The following is a 23,425-nucleotide window of genomic DNA, read 5'->3' on the forward strand; positions in this document are numbered from 1 at the left end:
ATAGCCACCAGCAAAAGTGCACTGAGATGAGACCAGATGCTAGGCTAATCTCACTCATTTCCCAACAAATCAACTGGGCATGTTCAACAGTAAGAGACAATACAAAAGTGAAAGTTTGCAAAACTCATTAGTAACCCTCGAGTGAGGTTCCTATTTTAAAACTTTCTTTACTGATACAAGGATAATTTTCTCCATGTACCATGCTTTGACTTCAATGTTTGTACCAAATCACATCATTTTAGTCCCTTGGCTCAAATCTGAAATGAAAGCAGCTTATTTCCTCACTAACTCCTTTTAATTTCTCCTTCCATCTGTTACTACTTCACTATCCAAGTGTCTGTAGCACGGCAGTGTTGGGATGGAGGTAACACACCTCACACTCTGGACTCTCAGGCTCTGCTGAGCTCTGCTCAGGAGCAAGGGCATCAGGAAGATGGTGTTGGAGAAAATCAGCGCTCTCCAACCTCAACTCTTCCTTCTGCAAGCAATTTTCTGTGGATACCTATGGCAGCCCTGGATATCAGAGGGGCATTGACTCACTCCCTATTCGGGTGATCCAAGTGAGGAAAAACAATCTCTTGTGTCACCGTGATATTTTCTGAAAAATCCCTCTGCCAGGATTTCTTCTCCTGGGAAGATGAGAAGTCTCAGCTTCTCCATGTTTTGCACCTCTGGAATGTGGTCTGGAGATTGTTTATCCAAACATGTGAATTGTTTTTAATTAATGGCCAATCACAGCCAGCTATGTCGGATCTCTGAGTCAGTCACAGGTTTTTATTCATTCTTGTTTAGCCTTCTGATGTATCCTTTCTCTTTTCTTTGGTATAGTTTTAGTATATAACTTCTTATCATATCATATATCATAATCATATCATAATAAATCAGCCTTCTGAGAACTTGGAGTCAGATTCTCATCTCTGACCTCATCCTGGGGACCTCACAACACCACACTCTAGGGTCTTAGAACAGGAGTAAATTGCTGTTGCTGGAGTTTAATTCACCCTTTCAGTCTCCAGGCTTTCTTCTCTGTGCTTCAAGCAAAGCTTAGCCAAGCCAAGGACTTGAGCTCCCTGAGTCAAGGAAAACCACAGTAAGGGGTACAAGATTAATTGTGGCTCTGGGACTCAGTTACAGAGGGGAAAACTGGCAAAAAGGGAAAAAAAATTTTAGAGCAGACTCGGACAGGAAAGGGGTAGAGAGGGGGGTCAGAAGATGGGGCTGGCATGGAGATGTGTGAGAGGAAGGAAGGAGCAGGTGAGCAGAGGGGCCACAGCAGGAGAGGTCTCCTGCTTTTCTCTGAACATAAAAACTCAAGTAAAAGGGATGTCCTGGAGAGCTTTTCCTGAGCATCCTTCTCTCAGTGAAAGCTGGCTGTGGGAAGGAGCTGCCAAGGATGTGCACCCTGAACAGGTCTTGCTAAAGCCTCTCGAGGGATGGAGCATCTGCGTGTTTGAATACACAGCTTGGCATCTGCAAGGCAGTATCTTGGCCTGTCAGGAAAAACTGTTCCCAGTCAGGCTTTTGTAGAGTGGAGCATGGGAACATCTCAATCCTGACTATGTACAAGTAAAGCATATATTTAGAAGATGATACATTAATCTGAATAATTTCCAGAGAGTCCTTATCCTGTATAAACAGAGTGCACAGTATTACAAGCTGCTACACAGTTTAACAGCTTATGATAGCATCTACTATAATGCAGAGAACTAGTGATTACTTAATTAGAGGCTGTCTAAAGGTTTGTGATAAGTGCATATATGTGTCATTTTAATTTTTCTAGTTCTTCTGAACTGTTTTTCTTTCCACCCTAAAATTCTTTTAACCTTTTGTAAATGTTTTAAAGAAAAAAGATAAGCATTTTTCATTTACATAAACAGGATTTCAAGTATTGTAAATATATCTATTAGGTAAGATTCCTGGAGGAAAAAAAACCACGTTATTCTTTATTTTCAGGTGAACATGGCTCCAAGAGGTTAAATAAATCACACAAGGTCACTTGAGGGAGGTGGTGGCAGAGTCAGAAGTGAGGTTACAGCTCCCAGCTCTCATGGTGAACTTAAATCATATGTGTTATTCAAGAATTTGCATGGCTAACAAGGCAGTTACACTTTAAATTGTGTCATTTCCTTGTCCCATTGACTCCCCTAAGACACGGAAGCAGTAAAACATTGTCAGAGGGGCAGCGTGCAGTGAATGCATTAGTGAAAGCTGCAGCCAGAGATAAAACATTCATAAGAAGTAAATCCAGTCAGTGCAAAGGGAAGCCAAGTGGAGGATTGAGGTGTTTCGGAATGAGGAGGAGAGATGAGCAGACAGAGAGGTGTGGGCAGTGTCAGAGGTTGAAGGGAAGGTGACGAGGGAGTGCCCGCGGTGCCAAGCTCCACAGAAATGCCAAAAGGGGCCTCTACATCAGCAAAACAGAGAAGGCATCACTTGCTGAGTGTGCCATCAGCCAGCTGAAAGCAAAGCCCAACAGTGAATGCTCAGAGATGAGTTAGGACAGGATTTACCTCACCAATATTCAGTGATCTGGAAATTGCCCTCTGTGAAGAAGCTCTTTGTTGCTATTTCTCAGTCACTGCAGGGAGCAGACATGTCCAGCTGCATTTATACACCTTGGCTTTGGATGACTTAAGGTAGGGAAGACAAACCCTTAGGCTCTGTACACTGGATTTAAACATGACTTTTAAATCAGGTTTCCCCAAGGAAAAACACCCAGCTTGAGGAGCTAGCAGTAGTTGTGTTCATCAGTGATGGAATAGACTGGAGCAACACAAAAACAAGGTATTCTGAAAGAAAAATTCAGCTTCAGGGTTTTTTTTTGCAGAAAGTTAAACTGTGGAATATATCAGATTACTGATCAACTCTGTAACTGTTTTTATGGGGAAAATAAAAGCCTTCTCTGATTTAGACTAATTAAACCCAAGGCCTTCATATCTTTTTTTTATTTAACCCTAAAGTAAAAAAAAACCTCTTCTGTTTACTGCATGTTTCTCATTCTATTGCTCCTTTCTCTGTACCATTTTCTTTTTCTTATATCTTTCTTCAAGTTTGGTGCTTGAAGCTGGAGGTATTATTCAAGCTGAGGTTTTAGCTAAAAACGGGACTAACAACCATTAATATGCTTCCTGTTTCTAGGATAGTGCTGTCAATTCCCAGGAAAAAACAGGTATGTTGAATTAGTGAATTCAGGCGGAGTGCAGCCCAGCTGCAGCACGAGGCCTTTGCACTCAGAATCAGGCTCCTGAAATCATGGCACTAGCTCCAAACCCGTGACTTTCTAACAATTTCGCACTCTAAAAAATTGCATTTGATTTTCGAGGTTTTAGAGAAACCTGTGTCCATAATCACAAGAGCAAGGATTATACTCACTGGAATGGACTGTTCTTTTCAACACAGCATCAGCAGAAGTGTGAGCAAGGTCATAAAAATCATCAGCAGAATATGCAGTTTATTTCCTTGCTTCTCTTTTTTAAAAACCTCCTCTGCTGATTCAGTCTTAAGGTTCTGTGCTGGGCCCAAAAGTCTCTTTCCTGGAACACTAGTATTTAACTCTCAAGGGCTTTGCAAAGCTGAAGCAAAGGCAACCTTGTAATGTCACGGAAAATCTCCCACTGGCAATAAATGCAGCTGTTAAAACAAAATACAGCGTTGTCCCAATGGCATTTGTTGCAGCAGGGCCCAGTATGATCTCCTGCATAAAGAACATCCTATTTCTGAAAAATAATCTTCACACTGCATCTCAATTAGTTTGAAAAGCAACATGTTGTTAATGTATTTGTATTTACAGGGCCATAAGCATTATGGGCTTATGGAAATAACACGAGTGAGTTTTTCTGATGATCATGTCCCAAGCCATTCCAACAGTGATGGGCTCTCTTTGGGGCTTTTCTGCTTACTTTATTCCCTTTCTGGTAGAAGCAGCTGATCTGAAAAGCCCCATGAATATACTCCTAGTACACATAATCCCTTTAGTTCCCTGCATGACTGTAATTGAACACATTGACAGACTTTGTTTGTATTTAAATATTTTCATAGAAGGGAAAGTCATTCCAAGCTGATCACTTTATGAGGCCAAAAATTTCATTAGGAGCCATTTGAACAATTACAATAAATAAGAAAATCATTATTTGTCAGTACAGTTGTGCCATAAACACTATAATTTATATTAAAAGACTTCTTAGTCCCTAAAGAAATTCGTCTTTGTTTACAATAATCACCACAACAAATTTATGGAGTAAGAAAGAAAACACATATGGCTTTGTAATCCACAGTTAGGTTGTTCTATTTGAAATTTAATTCAGAAGGATAGAAAGGTTTCTTAAGACTGAAGGGATTATAGGTACTGTAATGTCTAATAACATTATAAGATGGAGGTGGTGGCTCGCTGTAATATAAACCCACTAAGACACAGGATAGGCAGGGCTTTCTGGATTATCAAATCCAGTCCCCAGGTAGGCAACTGGATCACATGGTCCATTTAATACATTTTGTGAGCTTCATGAAAAGCTGGGTATGGTTTCATCCCTATAACTTTTATACCCTCACTATGCAGGTGGATAAAGAACACCTAATTGATAGTCTAAATTATTCATGGCCAATTTATACCTACTTGCTCATACACGCAGATGCCCTACCCTTAATATTCCCCCTACAGAAAGTAATCAAACCACATCTCACTCTTCAGCTGCTGGGCTGAACAAGTTCCCTGTGCACCCTGTTCTTTCATGAAAGGTTCTCCAGTGTTAGCAGCCCTTTCCTGTACCCAGTTCATTAAGAACCCAGCTTTCTTTAACACAATCAGAATAATGTGTTTTATTCCAAACAAAATCTTACTAGGGTCTTATTCAAGGGTGTTCATACTTCCCTTGCTTTGCTAGAAATGTGTCTCCTACTGCCTTTTAGAGTGTCAGTTGCCTTTTGCATGCCCATGCTGCACTGAAGCATGAAATCTTCCAGTGTCATTGGAGGTTTCCTGCAGAATTTTGTCTGCTGCTACCTCCCTTACTACTTCTGTGGCCTCGCTCTTCAAGGATATTCAGCTCTTGCTGTGTGATATTCTGAACTTTCTCTACACTGATGATACCTCCTAAACTGGTGACTTCAATGTATTTTGATGATCAGATGCCTCGATATTCCAAATAGGTTACAGATGAAAATAATACCAATCAGTCTTAAGACTTACAGTTTAGGAGCTCTGAATAATTTCCTTTCAATACAGTTCAGCTTCTCATCTTCCAACATCATGTATGCCTTGCAGTTCCTCTATAAATCTCAGACTTCTCCATGCAGGAGATATAAATTTATACACGGCTCCTCATCGGGTATTTTATTCAGGTCCAGACAGCCACATTTCCCTTCTTTGTCTAGCTAATTAATTACTCTATCAAAGAAACCTATTGAATTAGTTTGATATTATCTAGCCTTGGTAAATACCCATTCCATTTTATTCTGTTTTCCAGTGACTGTCATGACTTGTACAATTCTCTCCTCCCACACTATTTCCAAAAGCCTGACATAAAATATTGCTGTACACAAACCAAAATATATTGTGCTTTTTCAGTGAAAAATCCATGTTTTATTTGTCTATGGTATAGATTAGTTATTTACAGCAATATACAATTTTGACTAGCAGGTAGTGTTGAGCAGCAGTTATGGATTGGTTGACTCTATATTCCCAGCAGAAATGTATATTCATCCTTTTTTATTCTAAATAGTGTTAGTATCACTTTTTAAAAGGATTGGAATACAAATTTGGCAGGCTGGTTCAACTGAGACACAGCCCCACATGCAACAGGGTCTTTTCCTGAACAGCTTTATAGTTAACTGATACATGCTGCAGAAAATCAGAGGACAACAGGTACAGTGACTTGTATGGTGATCACAGGCATTGGGAGTGGCAAAAGAGACAGGTTTTGAAGAGACAGAGAAGAGTTGGGGAGGATTTGGCTGAGAGGTGCTGGATGATTGTTACAGATAAAGATAAATTGCATAGAGTGTTGTCTTTGTGCTTAATTTTAATTATGGTGCGGGCAGTACACAAATGGAAAGAAGAGCTAGTAAGAAAGGAAACCAAGACTTGAATTTCAAGTCCACTGCTGACCCACAGACTTTGTGTGTCCTTGGGCAAAATGCTTTGTTGGGGTTTTTTTCTGTCTCACTGCCTCATCTGTAAAACAGAGATAACACTACTTCTTTTTTCCCAACCTGACTATTTACATAATAAAAGCCTTTCCATGCATGACAGACTCTTATATATTTGTAGAGCATCTAGAATAATGAGGACTTGAATCTTGGGACTACAACACAAACAATACACAACAATTAGGATTATACATCTATCCAAAATATACCTAATGCACCTCATGCTACAGTTTCTTGCCAGAGAGACATGACTTTATTCCATGGTGAATTCTGTTTCTTTGATTTCTGCAGTCCCTCCTCTTGAGCTGCTCTTTTGCCTAAGAAAACCTTTGGCAGAAAGTTAAGTTTAGGGTAAGCAGTGACAATGCTTTTGTGGTGTACTGCAGGTGGAAGGCATGATGGACCCCAGAACCCAGAGGGAGTTGCATGGAACCGGGCAGCATTGTGCAGCATCTCTGCATTTCTGCAGCAGCTCTCCTGTGGGCCCATTCACCTCCTACTGAATCAGGGAAAATCTGCCTTAAAGCTTCTCATTCCATATTGCTTCTGGGGAGGATTGTGCACCCTCTGCAGGTGAGACCAAGAGCTGTCTTCTTGGTAGGCAAACCCTAACACCCTTGGAGTGGTCTCAGTACATTTGGGGATGCACTAGGAAATGTTGGATGTGCTCATCCTGTTCCATGCTTGAGGGGTGGGGTACAGTAATAAGCAGTTATCACCATCAACCTGGTGGCTGTAGGATCAGAGATCCATTACTGTGCTTCACATTTTCCTAGGAAATGTTCTCTGAAGAGCTTATGCTCAGTTTGGAGAAAGACAGCTTCCCATGCCAGAACTTTGGGAAGTGGGAAGCTTTTTCCCTCCAGCCTGTATGCCCAGAAGGTAATGCCAAAATATGTTGGAGGTCAGGCTGGGTTCACACTGTGATTTTTCTTCGTGCTGAGAGAAAATAAGACAGAGGGTGCTTGGCTGCCCTGAGCTGGTGTGTCCAGGCCCTGAGGCTGGGCTGGCTCTGCAGCTACTTGGCATAGAGAGGAGGAAAAACATGCATAAATTAGGAGCTCTTAAGGCCAGTTTCCTTCTTTGGTCCCAGAATAACCGGCCGAGGGCACTTGTACTGCAGCAGCAGACCAACCCCTCTGTGGTGACAGGTGACACTCTTTAGTGCTTCCCCTGGCAGATGCACCATAACATTAATTACACTGTGCAGCACTGCCCTGGCTAAAAAACATGGCCCTAAAAAAAAAACCTAACTTCATCTCTCTCCTTTTCTTCATGAGATTTTTACAAACAAAAAATAACAAGAGAAGTGATGGCAACTGCATTATTAATAATACATAGTTGTAACTGATTAGTTTGCTTTGCTGTCCTGCACATGGAAGATGGCATTGTGCTGTGACTATTGTCTTCTGGGAACTCAGGCTGGATACCAGATGTCTGTTACAAATGTTGGGCACCAAATTAAACACCCACACATCCTGAAAGGACCAGCAACATGACACGAAGAATTATTCATTTTGCCAGCAGTAAAATGACAAAGCAGAGGAGTGACAAATGCTCTAGATAAACCCAGAGCTCCAATTTAATGCATGGGATAAGGACCTCTTTTTCCAGATAAAGACTCCCAACTCTTGCAGTTTCTTACTTCTCCATAATTTAGCTGTGCACATATTTGGCATTTAGAGTGTGACGGATTTACACATTTGCTATCAAATGAGCTGCAAGAGCTAATCAGCTCGCACAGAATTGCACATATTAATGAAGAAGGCTCTTCTGCATGCCTGCGATGTAGACACCCACTTAACTGGGGCACCAGAGACTAATTTGAAAAGATTTTGTTCACGTAGCTCTTTTCCTATGATGAATGCTTGCAGGGAATCATGCTGTAGAGAGGGAGCAAGCAGTATCTGCAAAATCTGGCTAAATGGTTCTCATTACTGAGTGATGGAAGAGCAATAGGGAAGATAATTTATTAGTGGCTCAAAGCTAATGAGAATAATTAGCACTATTATGCTTTCTAAGCAAACACAGAATAACTGTTCCTTAAGGAGCACTGTCTCCCTGCAGCAGTGCCAAGTGCTCTGGGTAGGAGGACATGACTTCCAGGGGCAGGAATCTTACCAACCAAGGACCAGGGCAGCTGTGTGGAAACACCCAGACATCCTATGGGCCTGCATTAGAGCTGTGATTTCCTAAATTTTGGGCTAACAGACCATCTTTTTTCTATCTCAAAACCAACTACACTGGGCTGATGAACAGAGCTTACATTTCAGTTTAACTCCTCGGAAACCAGCGGTTGGAAATTGCTGCCTTGGATACTGAGATTTTTTTGCAATATTGCATCACACAGTACCTTCCAAAACCTTGCAAAAGCCAAGCCAGTCAACAGTGCTTTGCAGGGAGTATTTCAACAGCAATGGTCAGTCCCCAGGAATCCTGGCTGCCAGCAGGAAAAATGGCATTTGGCTTCCTTTCCCTTTTAGAAGATACCCAAATATCCTCCTTCTCCACTCTGTAAATAAAAGCAGGATGTGCAGAGAAAACACAGCATCTTCTTATGACCAGTCAAAGAAACTAATGGGAAAAATTCTGGTTTCCAATCAGTTCCAGCACAGAGCAGTAATGTACACAACCGGATTAGCCAAAGGGCTGCACTCCTGTGGTTCCCGCAGAGCCATGGAAGGCTCAGGGATGCTGGGCTGCCAAAGGCAAAGGAAATGCCAGCGTTTGGCTACAGTGCTCAACACCTGCTGATAAGAGCTGATTTCCCCCTCTACCTTTCAGTTTTCAGAATTTACTCCTGCAATCTCAGTGTTCCATTACAGACCCAATCACACTACAGCAAGGTATTAAATTAAAACGAGGTGCACGTGGGCAGCAGCCCTCACTCCCCCAAGTGTGAGTGTTGTTTGGAGCAAACAGCTTCTTTCATAGTTTGTAAAATGCAGTTTGCAGGGGTTCAGTGTTATTCTAGGAAATCCATGTAGGCAACATTTCTTTCTTGTAATATAGCACTATCAGGAATATGGAGAGTGATTCTGACTTTTATTTTTATTTTTTAAAAGGCAAACAGACAAAACATCTGTAGGCTATGTCACCAAGTCTTGACTTTTCTTTTGAAAAGCAGTTCACTTCTAAAATCAAAATTACTCATAAAGCAATTCCATCTGAAACAAGACTCTCTGAAGCATTCTCTTAGAGCTTACTCATGATGGGAGTTTTATCTGCTTTTTTACTCCCAAATTAAATGCTGCAAGAACATAGACCTTACCTCTCTTATCTTTTTTCACCAGTAATATCAATGTATCTTTGCAGATGCCTATCAGCAAGATTTGGGGACTTAATTTGGTCTGAGTGGGAGTTTAGGAAAATTCCCAAGGCTTTTTCACCCAACTGCAACTATTTAGGAGGGGCTTGGGGTCAATGCAACTGGCAGATCCAAAATGCAATTTTACAGGGGGAGGAAAGAGGAAATGGAGATTTGTTAGGCTGCTTTTCTTGATTCAGATTGGAAAGCAAGTCTCTTCCAGTCTCTCTTGGAGGAGTTGCTCTGGTTTGAACAAGTGAGGACACAGTTACTGGGTCAGAGGTAGTTGGATTACAACAGAGCCAAATCATCCTCTGAGGTTGCTGGGGCTGGGATAGAAGCTTACACTCATCTTGGGATTCCCAACTTGTGTTTGCCATATCCCAGATCATTCATTCTCCTGGGAACTTTTCCCTCCTTTTCCCTCCTTTTGATGGATGAAACAATTCCAACATCTCAGGCTCTTTCATTAGATGGGAAAACCATTTCCTCTCCAGCTTCCAGTGTGCACAAAATGCTTGGCCCTGCTGCCCTTCATCTCTTGTCCAGCTGCACAGCAGGACTAACACAGCCCTGTGGGCTATTTATATCTTGTTTAAGCCAACACTGGGGAACAAAATGATGCACAATCCTGGCTCAGCCTCTCTGCTGTGTACACGTTTTACCCTTCCTCGACAAGATTTAATCTGCTTAGGGTTAACTATGTAGCGGATGTCCAAGACCTTTGAATCACACCTTAAAAAGACTGAAAGACCAAACCCGTAATTGCAAGAGCAGAATCTGTGATTCACTGCAAACCATTTGTTATCAGCAATTAAGTTTCTTGCTGATAAATGATTCATGACTTGAAAGCCCAGATTACTCACTTTTAACCGCGGCAGAAATTCCTGTGTGATTATGAACGCCTGGGCCACGCATCTACTGCGACAGGCTGGGAAGTCTGAATGTGTGAAATGACCAAACATTTAAATACAGAAAATAAGAGCTCTTACATATATTTTTCATTCACAGTTTGTAAAAAATAACAACATATTTCAATTTCAACATGACTGATGTGAATATAAACATAAACTGCCTTCACTAGCACTTTAAACACCAACTTTTGCTTTACTGGAAGCAACAGAACTAAAACAGTGTGACTGATATCCAGACCTGGCCTACTAATTAAAAAGGCTTGAAAGCAAAACTCTGAGCTCCTCGTACACTCTAGTTCACAGTAACTAAGGCTTTTGTCAGCCATTTCATGTAATCATTTATGGTGTTCAAAACTGTATTTTTCAAAAACCATTCAGACCATAAACTAGATGAGTCATGACCCTGTAACAGAAGGTAAATTATTCTCAAATATTTTATATTTGTGCATTAACACATGCACAACACATTTTTTCTTTAGCCAAGAAAAAATGAATGCCTAAGTCCAAGAAGCAACTGACAAAAGACTGAAGGGAAAAATGAGAATTCCTAATTTTATTATGGTGTAACCAGCTGTAAGGAATTACTGGTCTGAAGCACAGTGTGCAATTGTCTTATCCTAAACATTTACTAAAGCCTATAATTCAGAATGATCCTGACTAGTGAAGTCACCATTGGCAAGCTATCATTTTTTTCTTTCTTATTTTTGAAAAAGTCTGCATTTCTCACCAATTAGCACAAACATAGGCACAGCCTATGCACAGAAATGCTCAACATTTTCTGGAGGCTGTATTTCATTAGTGCCTCCTGCTTTGACTCTGAGATAAAAAGAGGCAGCAAGTCCTGGACTGATCATATTTGATAGTTTGCTAAAAGCAGAAGAATTCCTGTTTGAGAACAAATGGCATCAATATGTATTGTTTCCTAAATGCAGAGTGGAGTGCCTGCTACTTATGTGAAGATAGCTTGAAATACAGAATTATCATGATCCTCTGCAAAAGTGCTATACACAACATAAGTAACTGTGCTAATTGAAAGAAAAAAAAAGAGTAAGAGTCTTCATAAATTAAGCTACTTTTACACTATGATATTATGTACTATCAGGCAGCTGATTTTTTTGGGTGAAGAGGCTCATCAGGTGCATAATAAGAGAAGATACTTGGCACAGCTCCATGGCCATTCCAATTGATGTTATGGTTAACAAGCTGGCCACCATACAAGGCCAATCAGGCCACTGGTATTCCACAATACTCACTAATGGCTTCGGCAGCTTAACAGTGCCAAATATACAGTGCCATTAATTGGGCAAGAGAGAGAAGGAAAAAACACCCAGGAAGGAGACAAGATTCCATTCACCTCCTGAGCAGCCCCTCAGCACAGCCTGCAGATCCCAACTAGAAGAAAATGAGATGGGCAGACTGAGGAGCAAGAGGAATGTGTCAGACCCAGGTCACAGCTCTCTGCTGTGAGAAGCTGTTTGTGCCCCTAGAGTGCCAGGGCAGAGGAGTCTGACCCTCACACAGCACAGAGTGTGACCTTCACAGAGCACACAGTGTGACCCTCACAGAGCACACAGTGTGACCCTCACACAGCACACAGCACAGTGTGACCCTCACACAGCACACAGCTGCAGTGTGACCCTCACACAGCACACAGCTGCAGTGCTGCCCAGCACTCCCAAGGCCACGGGCGGCTGGAACTCGTCCCGTGTGCTCTGACTCTTCCTAAGCCACCACCAGCTGTGGTCATTCGCCCAGTGGGGAAGAAGCTGAACAAGGCTGATTAATGATAAAAATATTTGTCCTTTTAAAAATTTATTTTTAGTTCAAAGTGAATCACAACTTCCTGCCCCTCCCTCTCCCCTCCTGTGAAGACAGAAGGACCTCCAGATCAACTTTTTTTTTGTTTAAGCATCAGAAGTGTAACACATTTCAACTGCTGCTGATACAGGTTTTAAGTGATGACTGTCAGAGAGAGATTGTTTGTGCAACTCCTTAAGGAGCAAAAAGGAAAAATCCCTCCTACAAATGCAGATAACTTTTGGAATGTAAACAGGTAATACACACAATTACTGCATTACCAGAATTATTATGCATTTCTTGAAACAGTTGAACATAACACTTTACAACACATATTTGATATGACCCAATAATAACTTGAAGGGAAACTGTGTACCCTATAAGAATAACTATGTACCCCTATAAGATAGTAATTCCTGCCATAACTTTCAGATACATTGACAGCATTGATGCCATAGAAGGAGGGTTTAGTCTGATTGAACCCATGCTCTGCTGATTTTTAATGTGTGGCTTAATTCATACATTTTATAAAGGTATGTAAACAGTTCTGATTTAAAGACCAGAGAGGTTTAAATGAAATTACCAGATCTGGACTGGTCAATGTTAATGTCTTCATTAACTCAGATAATTAACTCAGATACCTTATTTATCCCTGAGCACCTTAAAATTGTTCCCCCCAAATCTCAGTCAAGAACACATAACTATTTCACAAGAATGAAAAACTTCATTTGAATAAATCTGTGTCTTATAAATCCCATTTTCCTGCACTGATTTAAACAAAACATAACAAAACAAACCCAAGCCAAACCGTGTCCCCTCCCCTTTGTTTTTTTACATGTACTGCAATACCGGAACAAAAATTTCACCCTAACAAACAACATCACCTACAGACACACTACAGACTACAAAAATATTGCATAGGAGTGTCAGTGGGCATAGTCTCCCAACATGAGAGAAAATGCTAAGTTTTCTTTAAAACATTATGGCAACATTCTAATTTATTTTCCTTTTAAAAATCAAGTGGTTTCACTTTATTTCAAAATTGTACAAAATGGCCATGGCTGTTTATAAAAAAAAGTCTCTGTCTTGAGAATATGTGAAGTCTCAGGTGCATCAACAAAAGACCTGGAACCATTCACAGTGCAGCGGAAAGCTTCTTTTGAGGCAGAAACTACAATTCATCCTTCTTCTTTCCTACTCTTTCATGATCTCTTTCTCTCAGGGTTCGCATGAAAGTGGTGAATCCAGACTCCTGGTTTTGAAGAAAGAAAAATATGGGTCATATTTTTACCAACAAAGCAAAACAATGCATCAAGAACACTTTGAGCTTCTGTATCCCAGCAGAATATAAACTAAGGAGCAGTTGATTAGTTTCTGTAGCCCACGGCAGAATAGAAACCAGGGAGCAGTTACTGCTTCTGCATTGCCTCATCATGCCAGACTCTGGTCCTGTGCTGCTCCACTGCAAGGGGAAAATATCCATGCACATCCCACATGTCAAACTTTGAAGAGATGGGACACAGAGAAAAAGTCCCTTAAACCTAGAGGACAAGGTAAAATCTGTCACTAGACGTGCCACTGATGCCTTTTTGTTGAAAACACAAAAGATATTTTCAAGCTGTCTTTGTATGCTATTTGAGTAATTTTAAAGCAGTTACTGGATTGTCTGTTGACTATACACACATTTGCCACTCATCCTCTAATAGTTTGGATCACAATTTTTCTCCTCCAAACATACCAATGATGGAAATCACCTTTTTTTCCCCCAAGTTAGTATTAAAATTATTATCAAAAATTTCAAGCCTGGTGGTCTAGATGCCAACCTCTGTTATTTCAACAACTTATGATTTAAGTCTGCTGAATGCCACCAGTTTCCTTTTCCAAGGCAAGCTGTGAACATAGCTCTTAGGCATTTCAAAAGGCTCAGATGGGTGGAGGTGTGAACACCTGTGTTGGAATACACTGTCTACTGGTACCCCAACACTGAAGTTTTCTGGGAAAGTGACACTGCTCCCACCCAATCTGACCATTTTTGCATTTAAACAATCACAGAACATACCACTCAAAACTGGTGATGAAGAGGAAAAATACCAAAGGTAGAGAGCAATTAACAGAAGTTAAAGACTTAAAAGAATGTTGTGGAACATCAAAACAAAATAAACCCAACCCAAACCACAAGGCTGGTAAGCTTTTAGAAGGCTGAACAACAAAAAGCTTTTCTAAAACTATTCACTATTCTTCCACTGAAAATAAATGAAGTGACATGCTTCAGCCCTTTGTCACCTGGAGTCATCTGGCAGTCAGCAGCCCCCATGACAGGCTCTGTGCTAAGCACTGCCTCCAGCATTACCACGATAAGAGATAACAAACCCCAATTCAATGCTGCACAAGCAGAAGACCATTGAGTCCCCAGAGAGGTGGAAGGGGAACAAAGCAGCCATCAGCAGAGAGACTGGGATGTTCCTGTTGGGTAGTTTTTACCCAAGAAAGGGTGGGCTGCATATAGGGGATTTGTTAGTCCACTTTCCAGCGTATGGATAAATATCTCCTAACACCTGTGGCCTCAGAGCACTCCTGTATTGGATATAAATTCTTTTTATCAGCCACCACAGATCCTTCCTTTTTTATGTCATTTCTCTAAGAATGGGTTAGAAATGCAAAAACTACAGCTGAAATCTTCCTTCAATTGTTGGCTACTGCATCTATCTTCACTTTTGTGTAAGAAGTACTTTAAAGAAAAGATCCAGAATTGGAACTAAGCACAGTATCCATAACAACGGCTGAATCTGCACCATGAAAGGGTAATTTCTGGAGTCCAAGTATGCTGAAGAAAACTGGGAGGTGAAGCTCCATGAAGACTTCCCCGAGATCCTGACTAACCGCGAACCTCAGAACCTGGCTTTGTAATTCATGCTTCTATATAATTTTCTGAGCTCTAACAGCAGCAATAACTTTCAGGCAAGAATCTTTTTTCAAAATCACTGCATGGCTCAAAGACCCCAAGTTTTTCTTGCAGACCCCAGGCAATCAATGGCTGCTGAGGAGTAACCTCCCTCTAGGAGGTTACGACAAAGGCGGCCACAAATAATTGAATTGCTTCCTTATTTTCAGGCACTTTACAACCACTGAAGCCATTGTGCCATTTCTGCCCCCCTTTCTTGAACTCATAGCATATAATTAGCTGGCCACAGCAGGACAAAAGAATGAAACTTCAGCCCAGGGGTAGATGGCACTATTTGTCTTCCCATCCTGAGTGCCAGGAGTGAATCTGATTCAGGGCAAATGAGATATTTACTTTCCTCTAGTCTCCAAAGGACAGCTTTGTCCTGGCTATAAAACCAATGGCCTGTCACCATTTGGCAGCCTGGTGGATCTGTAACACGTTTGCAGTGTCCATGCGATCCAGAACTGACAGGACTTAAACCCTGTATTTTCTGGCATTTCTGCCAGCAGCACATGCAATAAACCCTTCCCTTTCACTCAGTCCAAATTCACTCACAGACTTCAGCTTAAAGAATAAAATATACAAAGCATATTACCAAATCTAATCCTTTTTCCTCTTCTCATGCTCCTAAAAATAGACCAAGAGTGTTCCTAATGCAGAGATGTACAGGGGTGTGGTACACTATGATTCATCCATGTAAGACAGCAACAGAGGCACGGTAAAATTCACTCTGCAGTTTTCATTTGCAAGGCAGGACAGGCAGAGGAGACTTTGCTCCCTGTACCAGGTGATGACTCTTGCTTTCACTTACCCCTCGATCTCCAGTATATTTTTCCACAAATTTCCCGTAGTTGTAATAGTTGAAGGTGGGGTAGCCATCGACCCCCTCCTGCTTACACAAGTCATGATTCTGTCCTTTGGCACAGTCCACTGCAGCGTAGGCGATCTGAAACAAGAGATCACACTGAGGCAGGAGAGAACAAAGCAAGAATCCATTTCATGGTGATACTGCTGCAGCTTAGCCTTAGCACTGAAAGAGACCCAAGTCTTCTGCCAAACATGCAATGGCTTCTGTAAGGGCTTAGCTGTGGAGGGAGAGCAGAGGATGGTCATCACCTGGCCTGTGCATGGCACATGCAACTCACAGAGTAGAAAATCACCTTTGCAGCCTTCCCACTGTGCTCTGCATTACACTCCAAACAGGAAATCCAGAGGCTGGATTAATAAAACCAAATCCAGGCACACTGGTCACAGTTCTGTCATGCTGCAATATTTTTCCTCTACTTTGGTTTTAAGTGATGAACAGTGACAGTGGCTTTGGTGACGGTAACGACCCACCTAACCCAACCTCATTCCCGTGTCATTGCTAATGCTCGGAAAAGTTACCAAACGTGGCTGGTCACTTGTGCAGCCTATTCACAGATTAATAATTTCTACTCCAAATAACTTTTCTGAACTCCATGCAGTTCTTCCAAGGTCAGATGGGGATGGGTGAGAAGCCAGAGCATCGTCTACCTAGCACTGCATGTAGAGAAAAAGGTTCCTTGCTTACAGTTGCAGCCTGGGTTTGTATTTCCTTTCCTGTCTTTTTCCAGGATTGTACATTATATGCAGCCATTAGCAAAGTGGGCTTTAATTCCTTTTTAAACCTCTAGATGCTACTGTCACACAGACAAACCCTGAGTAGGAGAGAGCCTGCCACACTTTCAGCCTATTGACAGTGGAGTAACAGCCTCAGTTCCCTGCCTGCTTCCACACAGGCAGGGCGAGGAAACAGAGCCTCACAGCCCCAGAGCAGCAGCTCGGAACATTCAAGTCCTCACTCGGAGAAGTATTGAGGAGAGGCTGCCCTTAACACTTCTGATGCTGAAATAAAATGTAATTCACAGGCTTCTACTCAAAGCAACTGAGCCCTGCTGTGATTTCACCCTGACTGTTCCTGTGAGCAGCAGTTGGGGCTCTGAATGCAGGTGCTCACATAAGCCAGACCCTGGCTGAAGGGCAAGCACCTTAAAGTACAACCTATGTAAAGAAACCAAACAAATTAGAGGAATGACTTCTTGCAACTTTTTTGTGGGTTACAATTTATCAAGTGCTAATTTCATAGCAGACACATCCTAATTTGAAATTTCCATTCCACAAGCCTCCTTTAAACAGCTGATCAAAATACCTTTTGCTTGCATGACTTTAGGGTTGCGGTTGAACTGTTCTTCCATAATTAAAAGATCACTTAATATTCCACAAAGTCCTCCTGTTTCATGGTGACACTGTCAAAATGGGAAAACCTGATCTCATTATCCTAGCAGTAATTAAAGAGATTGGCAAAGCCAACTTCAGTTAATTTGCTTGTTTTGTTTAGGCTTTGAAAGCCTGACAAGACAATTCTCAGTATGATCTCGCTTGGTCTGTCTTCAAGTGGAAAGTACTAGATAAAGTGAACAGTGTTCTTATCTTAAATATCTGGTTTCTGATTTTAAACATTAATAAGGCTATTACAGAACCAGGACTCTTGAAAGCTGTTAAAAACATGTATGATCCTATTTTTTTCTTTTTGTAAACACAAAGACTCCTACATATTCAGGGTCAATTTAAATGAAAGATTAGGAATAATAAACTGTAGAAGAATTTCATATAAGTATTTCTGCCTTCCTGACCTCAGCTGCCAGCTAAAATTTAGAGCTCTGTTGGCAACTTCTGTGTAAAGAAAAGCTTAGAATGGAGACAAACTTTTATTTCATGACATAGCATGAAGTAGAAAGAATACCAGAAGTCCTGACTTCGTAAAAACTAGAAGAATTAATAAAATAATATTTTTTCTCACTGCTCTAAATATCACACAGGGAGAGATTAGAGCCAGAAAAAGAGGAAGGTATGCATGTGCTCATCCAGATCTTAGTAGCTGGTTTGAGACATTCAACTGTTGTGACTGATGACCCATCTGTTCTCAGTGTCTTGGAGATTACCAAAATGAGTTTTTAGTACACTGGAAGGAAGAGGGAAGAAGGAAAAGAAACTCTCTTTATCTGTACCTCTGCAAATATCTAAACTGGTACCAGCTGGAGCAAAGCGTCCAATTTAATTCACCTTCTGACTTCTGTGAGAACAGCCCCCAGTGAGGAGAGGGTGCAGTGCAGGAATGCAATGCTACAAGCCACTGCTAACCTTGTTCAGAACATCCTCACCAGTTGCCCCAGAACAGTTGACTGATGGACATTCAAGGTGGTTTCTGACAGGAATGCTCAGTAGCATCCTTGAGACACTGCTCTCCTCTACAGCACATGCAAACCTCAGCTGGCCCATCTGTGCCTTTGTTGTGCACACAAAGATCCCAGTCAAAGTCTGTCCCCTGCAGCCACATGAGCTGTGCCTAATCCAACAGGTCTAACGGCACATCTGGAATAGCAGCTGGGGGATGTGTCCATGGTCTGTCCCCTCTGCAATGCTCCAAATGCAAGCTCCCACACAGCCCCACCACTGCAGCCACCATTTTGAGCCCAGCTCTTCAGAACACGCACGTTTGGTTATTTTTACAGCCAGGCAGAGAAGAGGAACGGCGATTTTCAAAAGCCTTGTAACTGATACAGACGTGAGCAAAATTTCATAGAGGAACATCTAATTCCCAAGACTGTATCTGAGGCTGCGTTCAATGCCTGCTGCCAACAGTGGCTGAGTAAGAGTACTTAGGAGAGCTTGAGTGATTACTTTAGAGTGGAAATGTTAAGACAGCCTAAATATAGAGGTTGCTACCATCTCTGTGCACTCATTATCATAGCATCGCAGTCCTAATTGTCTTGCCTGTCTCACAGCGGAAGATCAAATATAGTGCACTGAGAGAGGAGAAAAGTGATTCTGAAAAACACTTGTAGCAAAACACACTTCTGGACTGAGGACCAATTCTCATCTCCATTCCATCAACTCCAGACAGCTGAACTCTGAGACTCACCAAAATTTCAGCAAATAGACTGATGCCCTTTGCTTCTTTCTGTTTGTGTTTTCATGGACTGTGAATACAGAGCTGATAGAGGAATGCTCTGTCACTCTGTCCTACAAGAGTGAATTCCTGCATGGCTCTACTGAAAGGCTGCGTGCAAAAAGATGCAGAATCCTGGCTCAAGTGAGCAGTGATACACTGTAGGGAAAGTTTCCCCTCATTCTCGACTCTCTTAGCAACAGTCAGCTTTTCTGCTTCACTAAAAAAGGAAACTGAGTCAGGAAAAATAACAACCTCAAAAAACCTCTCTCAAAATGTGGTTAAAGACTTCTGGAGAATATGATCCTCATATTCAACTACTGTAACTATTCAACAAGTTACACAGAAGTGCACTGGAGAGCACAGGTTAGCAAGACCTACATGCTCTGACCTGCAAACCCACTAAGTTTATTCAACCAGAAACTGCAGGCATATTAAGTATAAGACATCTGTAGTAGGTGTGCAGGAGCTAAGACACTTGGTATCACTTCTCACAAATTCCCTCTCATCAAGAGGGTAAAACCCTCTAAAAATATGTGTGAGAAAGAAACTCTGCTAACACTGGTCTAACATTTATGTGTGTATGTCCATTATGGAAAAATCCAGTGTAACAGCTTTCAGAAGGCAAGATTGATTTTAGGGAGATTTTGATTGTTAGGGCTAAAATTTAATTTCTCTAGCTTTCCTCTAACCAGAGGGGAAAATCCACTGAAAAAACATTTCAGGGAGAAAAAGCTGTAAGTGCTATATCTGCAACATGCACAAAACTCCACGGGATTATGGATTCTCTATAACCCAAAGCTCTGCTGCCTTAGATATTGACAACACATCATTACATACAAGTCCTTTCTCCAGAGCCAATGCTGTTCAGGTCTATCACCAGCCTGTTCAGCAGCTGTAGCAAGAATAGAAATGTTATCAAATGAAAAGATAATCAATCAGAGAATGTAGACCCCAAAGGAAGTTTCTTGGAGTACATTCAACTTTCTTAATTTTACAAGTAGTTCCTCACAACTGGAATGCACTCTATAATAATTAATAGTATCAGGTGAGTATATAGAGTAATGCATAATAATGACAACAACAGCAACAACAGTAACCCACCAAATAAGTATGCATGTCTCCATAGTCAGGATAGGTTAATATGAGTCTGGAAAAATCTGGGACTGGAAAATACCTTTTACTTGAAAAAGAAATCCCAAACGTTTCATGGTTCTACCAAAAAACTGAGAGCTTAACCACAGAATTGCAAACTTAACTCAGCATCATGGCAATAAACTGTGAGCAGTGTGTGAGCAGTGTATGAGCAGCTCTGAAAAGCTCTGAGGAAATAGAGCATGGCATATTTTTCAGATGAAGTGGGCTGATCACAAAACCTGAGCTGTTGGTAAAACCAGAACTTTTGATTTAGGTGCTTCAGTAGAAGTGGAGCTATGCCAAAAATACGACCACTGATCTCCAGGTAGCCCAACTGCAACAAAAGGGTGATGCCTTATTTTGCTACTAAATGTTAGAAAGAAAATGAAGTACTGGCAGTACAATCTAATCATACATCAGAAATCACAGTTCCCTTTATGAAACAACTTTTTGCTTCAGAGGGATCTTAAAAGTAAGAAACACAATTACATTGAACGGTTCAAACAGATGTGTAGAAAATTGAAAGTGGGATCCCTTGACCTTCCAGGTAACTCCTCCTTTCTGTTCTTAAAGCTTTCTTTTTAACAGTTTACTTCCCAGTCACCACATGATGATACAGTAAAAATAACCCCCTGCAGTCCTAGCTGCTCTCCTGTTAAAATATGTACTGCCACACACTGGTTTATTGATTCAAGAAAATAAATCTCTGCTAGAGCTAATATTGACTTTTATTATGAAAATGGAAGTGAATAACAAACTGAATATTGATTTGAGAGAAGAATGATATTTGATAAGCTCAAAAAAAGTAAAAACAAAGTTGCAGCATGGAAATAAATGCTTCCAAACAACATTTTAAAAGTAGAATCAATTCCAGATGACAATTACCTGATTACTAGTAAAAAAGTCTGTTATTGCCAAATATCTTAAAAGCACCTGTAAATAAGACAGATGTGCACTCTTCCCTATGGTTACTCCATAGGTTTCTATTTATATGACCAGTTCTGGATCCTAACAGCAGTTAGGGACTGGTCTCTAAAGCTTGCTGCAATTCAGCTACTGCTGTCAAAGTGAAAGGCCTTGCAAATGGGTGATTCATTATCAGTTGCCCTGGTGTGGCATGGCATCATTACAGGAGGTGCAGTTCATCAGCTGTTCTCAAAGCAAAGGGGACATGAATTAGTACAACATGATGTACAGTGCTAACATCACCATATTTAATGAGTCTAATTAAAAAGAAATTCAGCACATGCTTTTTAAGCAAACAGGGATCAAATTCCTTGCCAAACTAAAATATTGCCTCATTTGGATAACTCTATACAGTCATTTGGTTGGTATAATAATTTTAAACTGTGATTCAGAATACACATTGGGGACCCACCAGTTTCAGTGCTGACTGACCCACTAACACCCCAGCTCACCCCATTTGCTGCACCCTTTCCAGCAATTGCTGCCACAGCTGTTTCCGTGGGAACTCACAAGATCCCAGCTGTGGTGCTCAGATTTGGGTCAATGCATTTGTACAGGAACAGTCTCCTGTTAAAATGGGAAGATTGGTCAAAAAGCAGCTCCTTTGCAGGACTGCCAGAGATTTGTTACTGAGAGGCCTTGAAGAGTCAAGAGCTTTCCTTCAGCAAATCCAAACTGGAACACCACAAATGAGTTCCTTCAAGCTGAGCTTTGGGATCAGCCAAAAGGCAGAATGCAGATTTTTTAAAGATTTAATTTTCAAGAGAGTCTGTGGAGCAGTTATTGAACATGCCTTCCTGCTCTTCAATCTGTTCAGCTAAGTGACAGCCCTCACATTTGCATTTTCTGATGTTCACTGGTCACTGCCAGAACTTGAGCTGTGGGGCACTGGCCATGGGCTTTTCCTTGGCAGCTGCATGCTAAGGCCACAGCGCCCCAAGCTAAGAATGCTCCAGATGGCTTTTCTTTCTCCACCTTTTTTTTCCTTTTAAATAACTGAAACAATATGCTCACTGCCACTGGAGTAACCTCTCCACTGATCTGGTCCTCCTGGCACTGAATTTCTCCAGAAGATGGAAAGACTGGAGGCTCTGGTTTGTGGGTCTCAGCCTGAGCCGTGTTTTGCAGCAGCCAGAGGATTGCCCCAGGCCAGTGAGCAGGCTGGGGATTCTGGCTAAAACCACCAGCAGTGATGTGGCCAATGAGAGCTGACATTTGGGGCCAATGTTCCAAGCAGTGCATTTTTAAACTCCAACTCCAGCAGTGCAGATGATGAAAAAGTACAGAGCATTACACACAGCCCCGGGGGAGGGGGGCTTCAGCGCCAAAACCAAGAGACACGTATTTAACAGCTTCAAGCTCTGCTCATCTTCAAAATTCCAATGTAAAGACTCAAAGCCTCCCAAAGGATACCTTTTAAGATACCATCTATAACCAATTCAAGACTGGAATGTTTTTGATTGTTCTTTGGCTTCTGCAGGATTAAATGTTTAATTAAAAGACCCTTCTTTTAAGTAGAAGATACAGTTTAAATGCAAAAATGCTCTGTTAAGTGAAAAACTTTCTCCAGGGGAAAAAAAAAGGACACTACTATAGAAATGAAGTAGTGAAAAGAATCTACTACTTAAAATGAAAATAGAAATCTTGCCCTGTTTTTGAAAGAATAAATACTTCCTTTCTCTTAAGCAGTGATTTTACTGGTTTGAAACCCCACAGAACTACAGATTAGTTTGAAAGCTCAGTCCTGTTTGAAACATGGGAATATGGCCTGTGCTGCTTGTGGGAACAGCGATGTGCCCTTCTGAAGTCTAAACCAGGTTTGTTTTCTTTTCCACAATGGCACAAACTGGCAGCAGGAAGCACCTTGGCAGGTTACAGCTGTACACAATTAAATAGGGGCTCCCAACATAATCAATCCCTGGCACTTTCATAAGTCATTGGGGTGGAATAACACCATTCTCCCTAACTGCACACACCTCTTTAAAACTGTACCAGCCTTAATATTCCCTACTGGCTCTCCTGTTCCAACTCATTACATTTTATATCTCCCCACTTCAGCCTTAAACTGAAGTCAAGAGTTGCAACTGTCAATCACTGCTCTGCTCTTGGAGTCCTTTCATAAGCCGCAGTCTGAAGGAAAAGCTTCCCAGGCCTGCATTTCCCACCACCACCCTGTCCAACTAACTGTGGCATGATTCTGATTGCTTGTTAATACATCCTGGGGCTCTAATAAGCAAGTTTCACAT

General features: G+C 41.4%; 1 protein-coding gene across 1 annotated transcript in view; it reads right to left on the reverse strand.

Annotated features, from left to right (window-relative positions):
• Positions 1-12,568: 12,568 nt before the first annotated feature.
• Positions 12,569-23,425, reverse strand: part of PDIA5 (protein disulfide isomerase family A member 5) — a 97,217-nt gene continuing 86,360 nt past the window's right edge. The window contains exons 16-17 of the mRNA XM_084209260.1: positions 15,918-16,052; positions 12,569-13,414 (exon numbers count right to left, since the gene is read on the reverse strand). Coding sequence (XP_084065386.1) covers positions 13,334-13,414; positions 15,918-16,052 — 216 coding nt within the window. The 3' untranslated portion in view covers positions 12,569-13,333. The remainder of the gene's footprint in view (positions 13,415-15,917; positions 16,053-23,425) is intronic.

The sequence above is a fragment of the Fringilla coelebs genome (assembly GCF_963513975.1).
Source record: "Fringilla coelebs genome assembly, chromosome: 7".
NCBI lineage: Eukaryota > Metazoa > Chordata > Aves > Passeriformes > Fringillidae > Fringilla > Fringilla coelebs.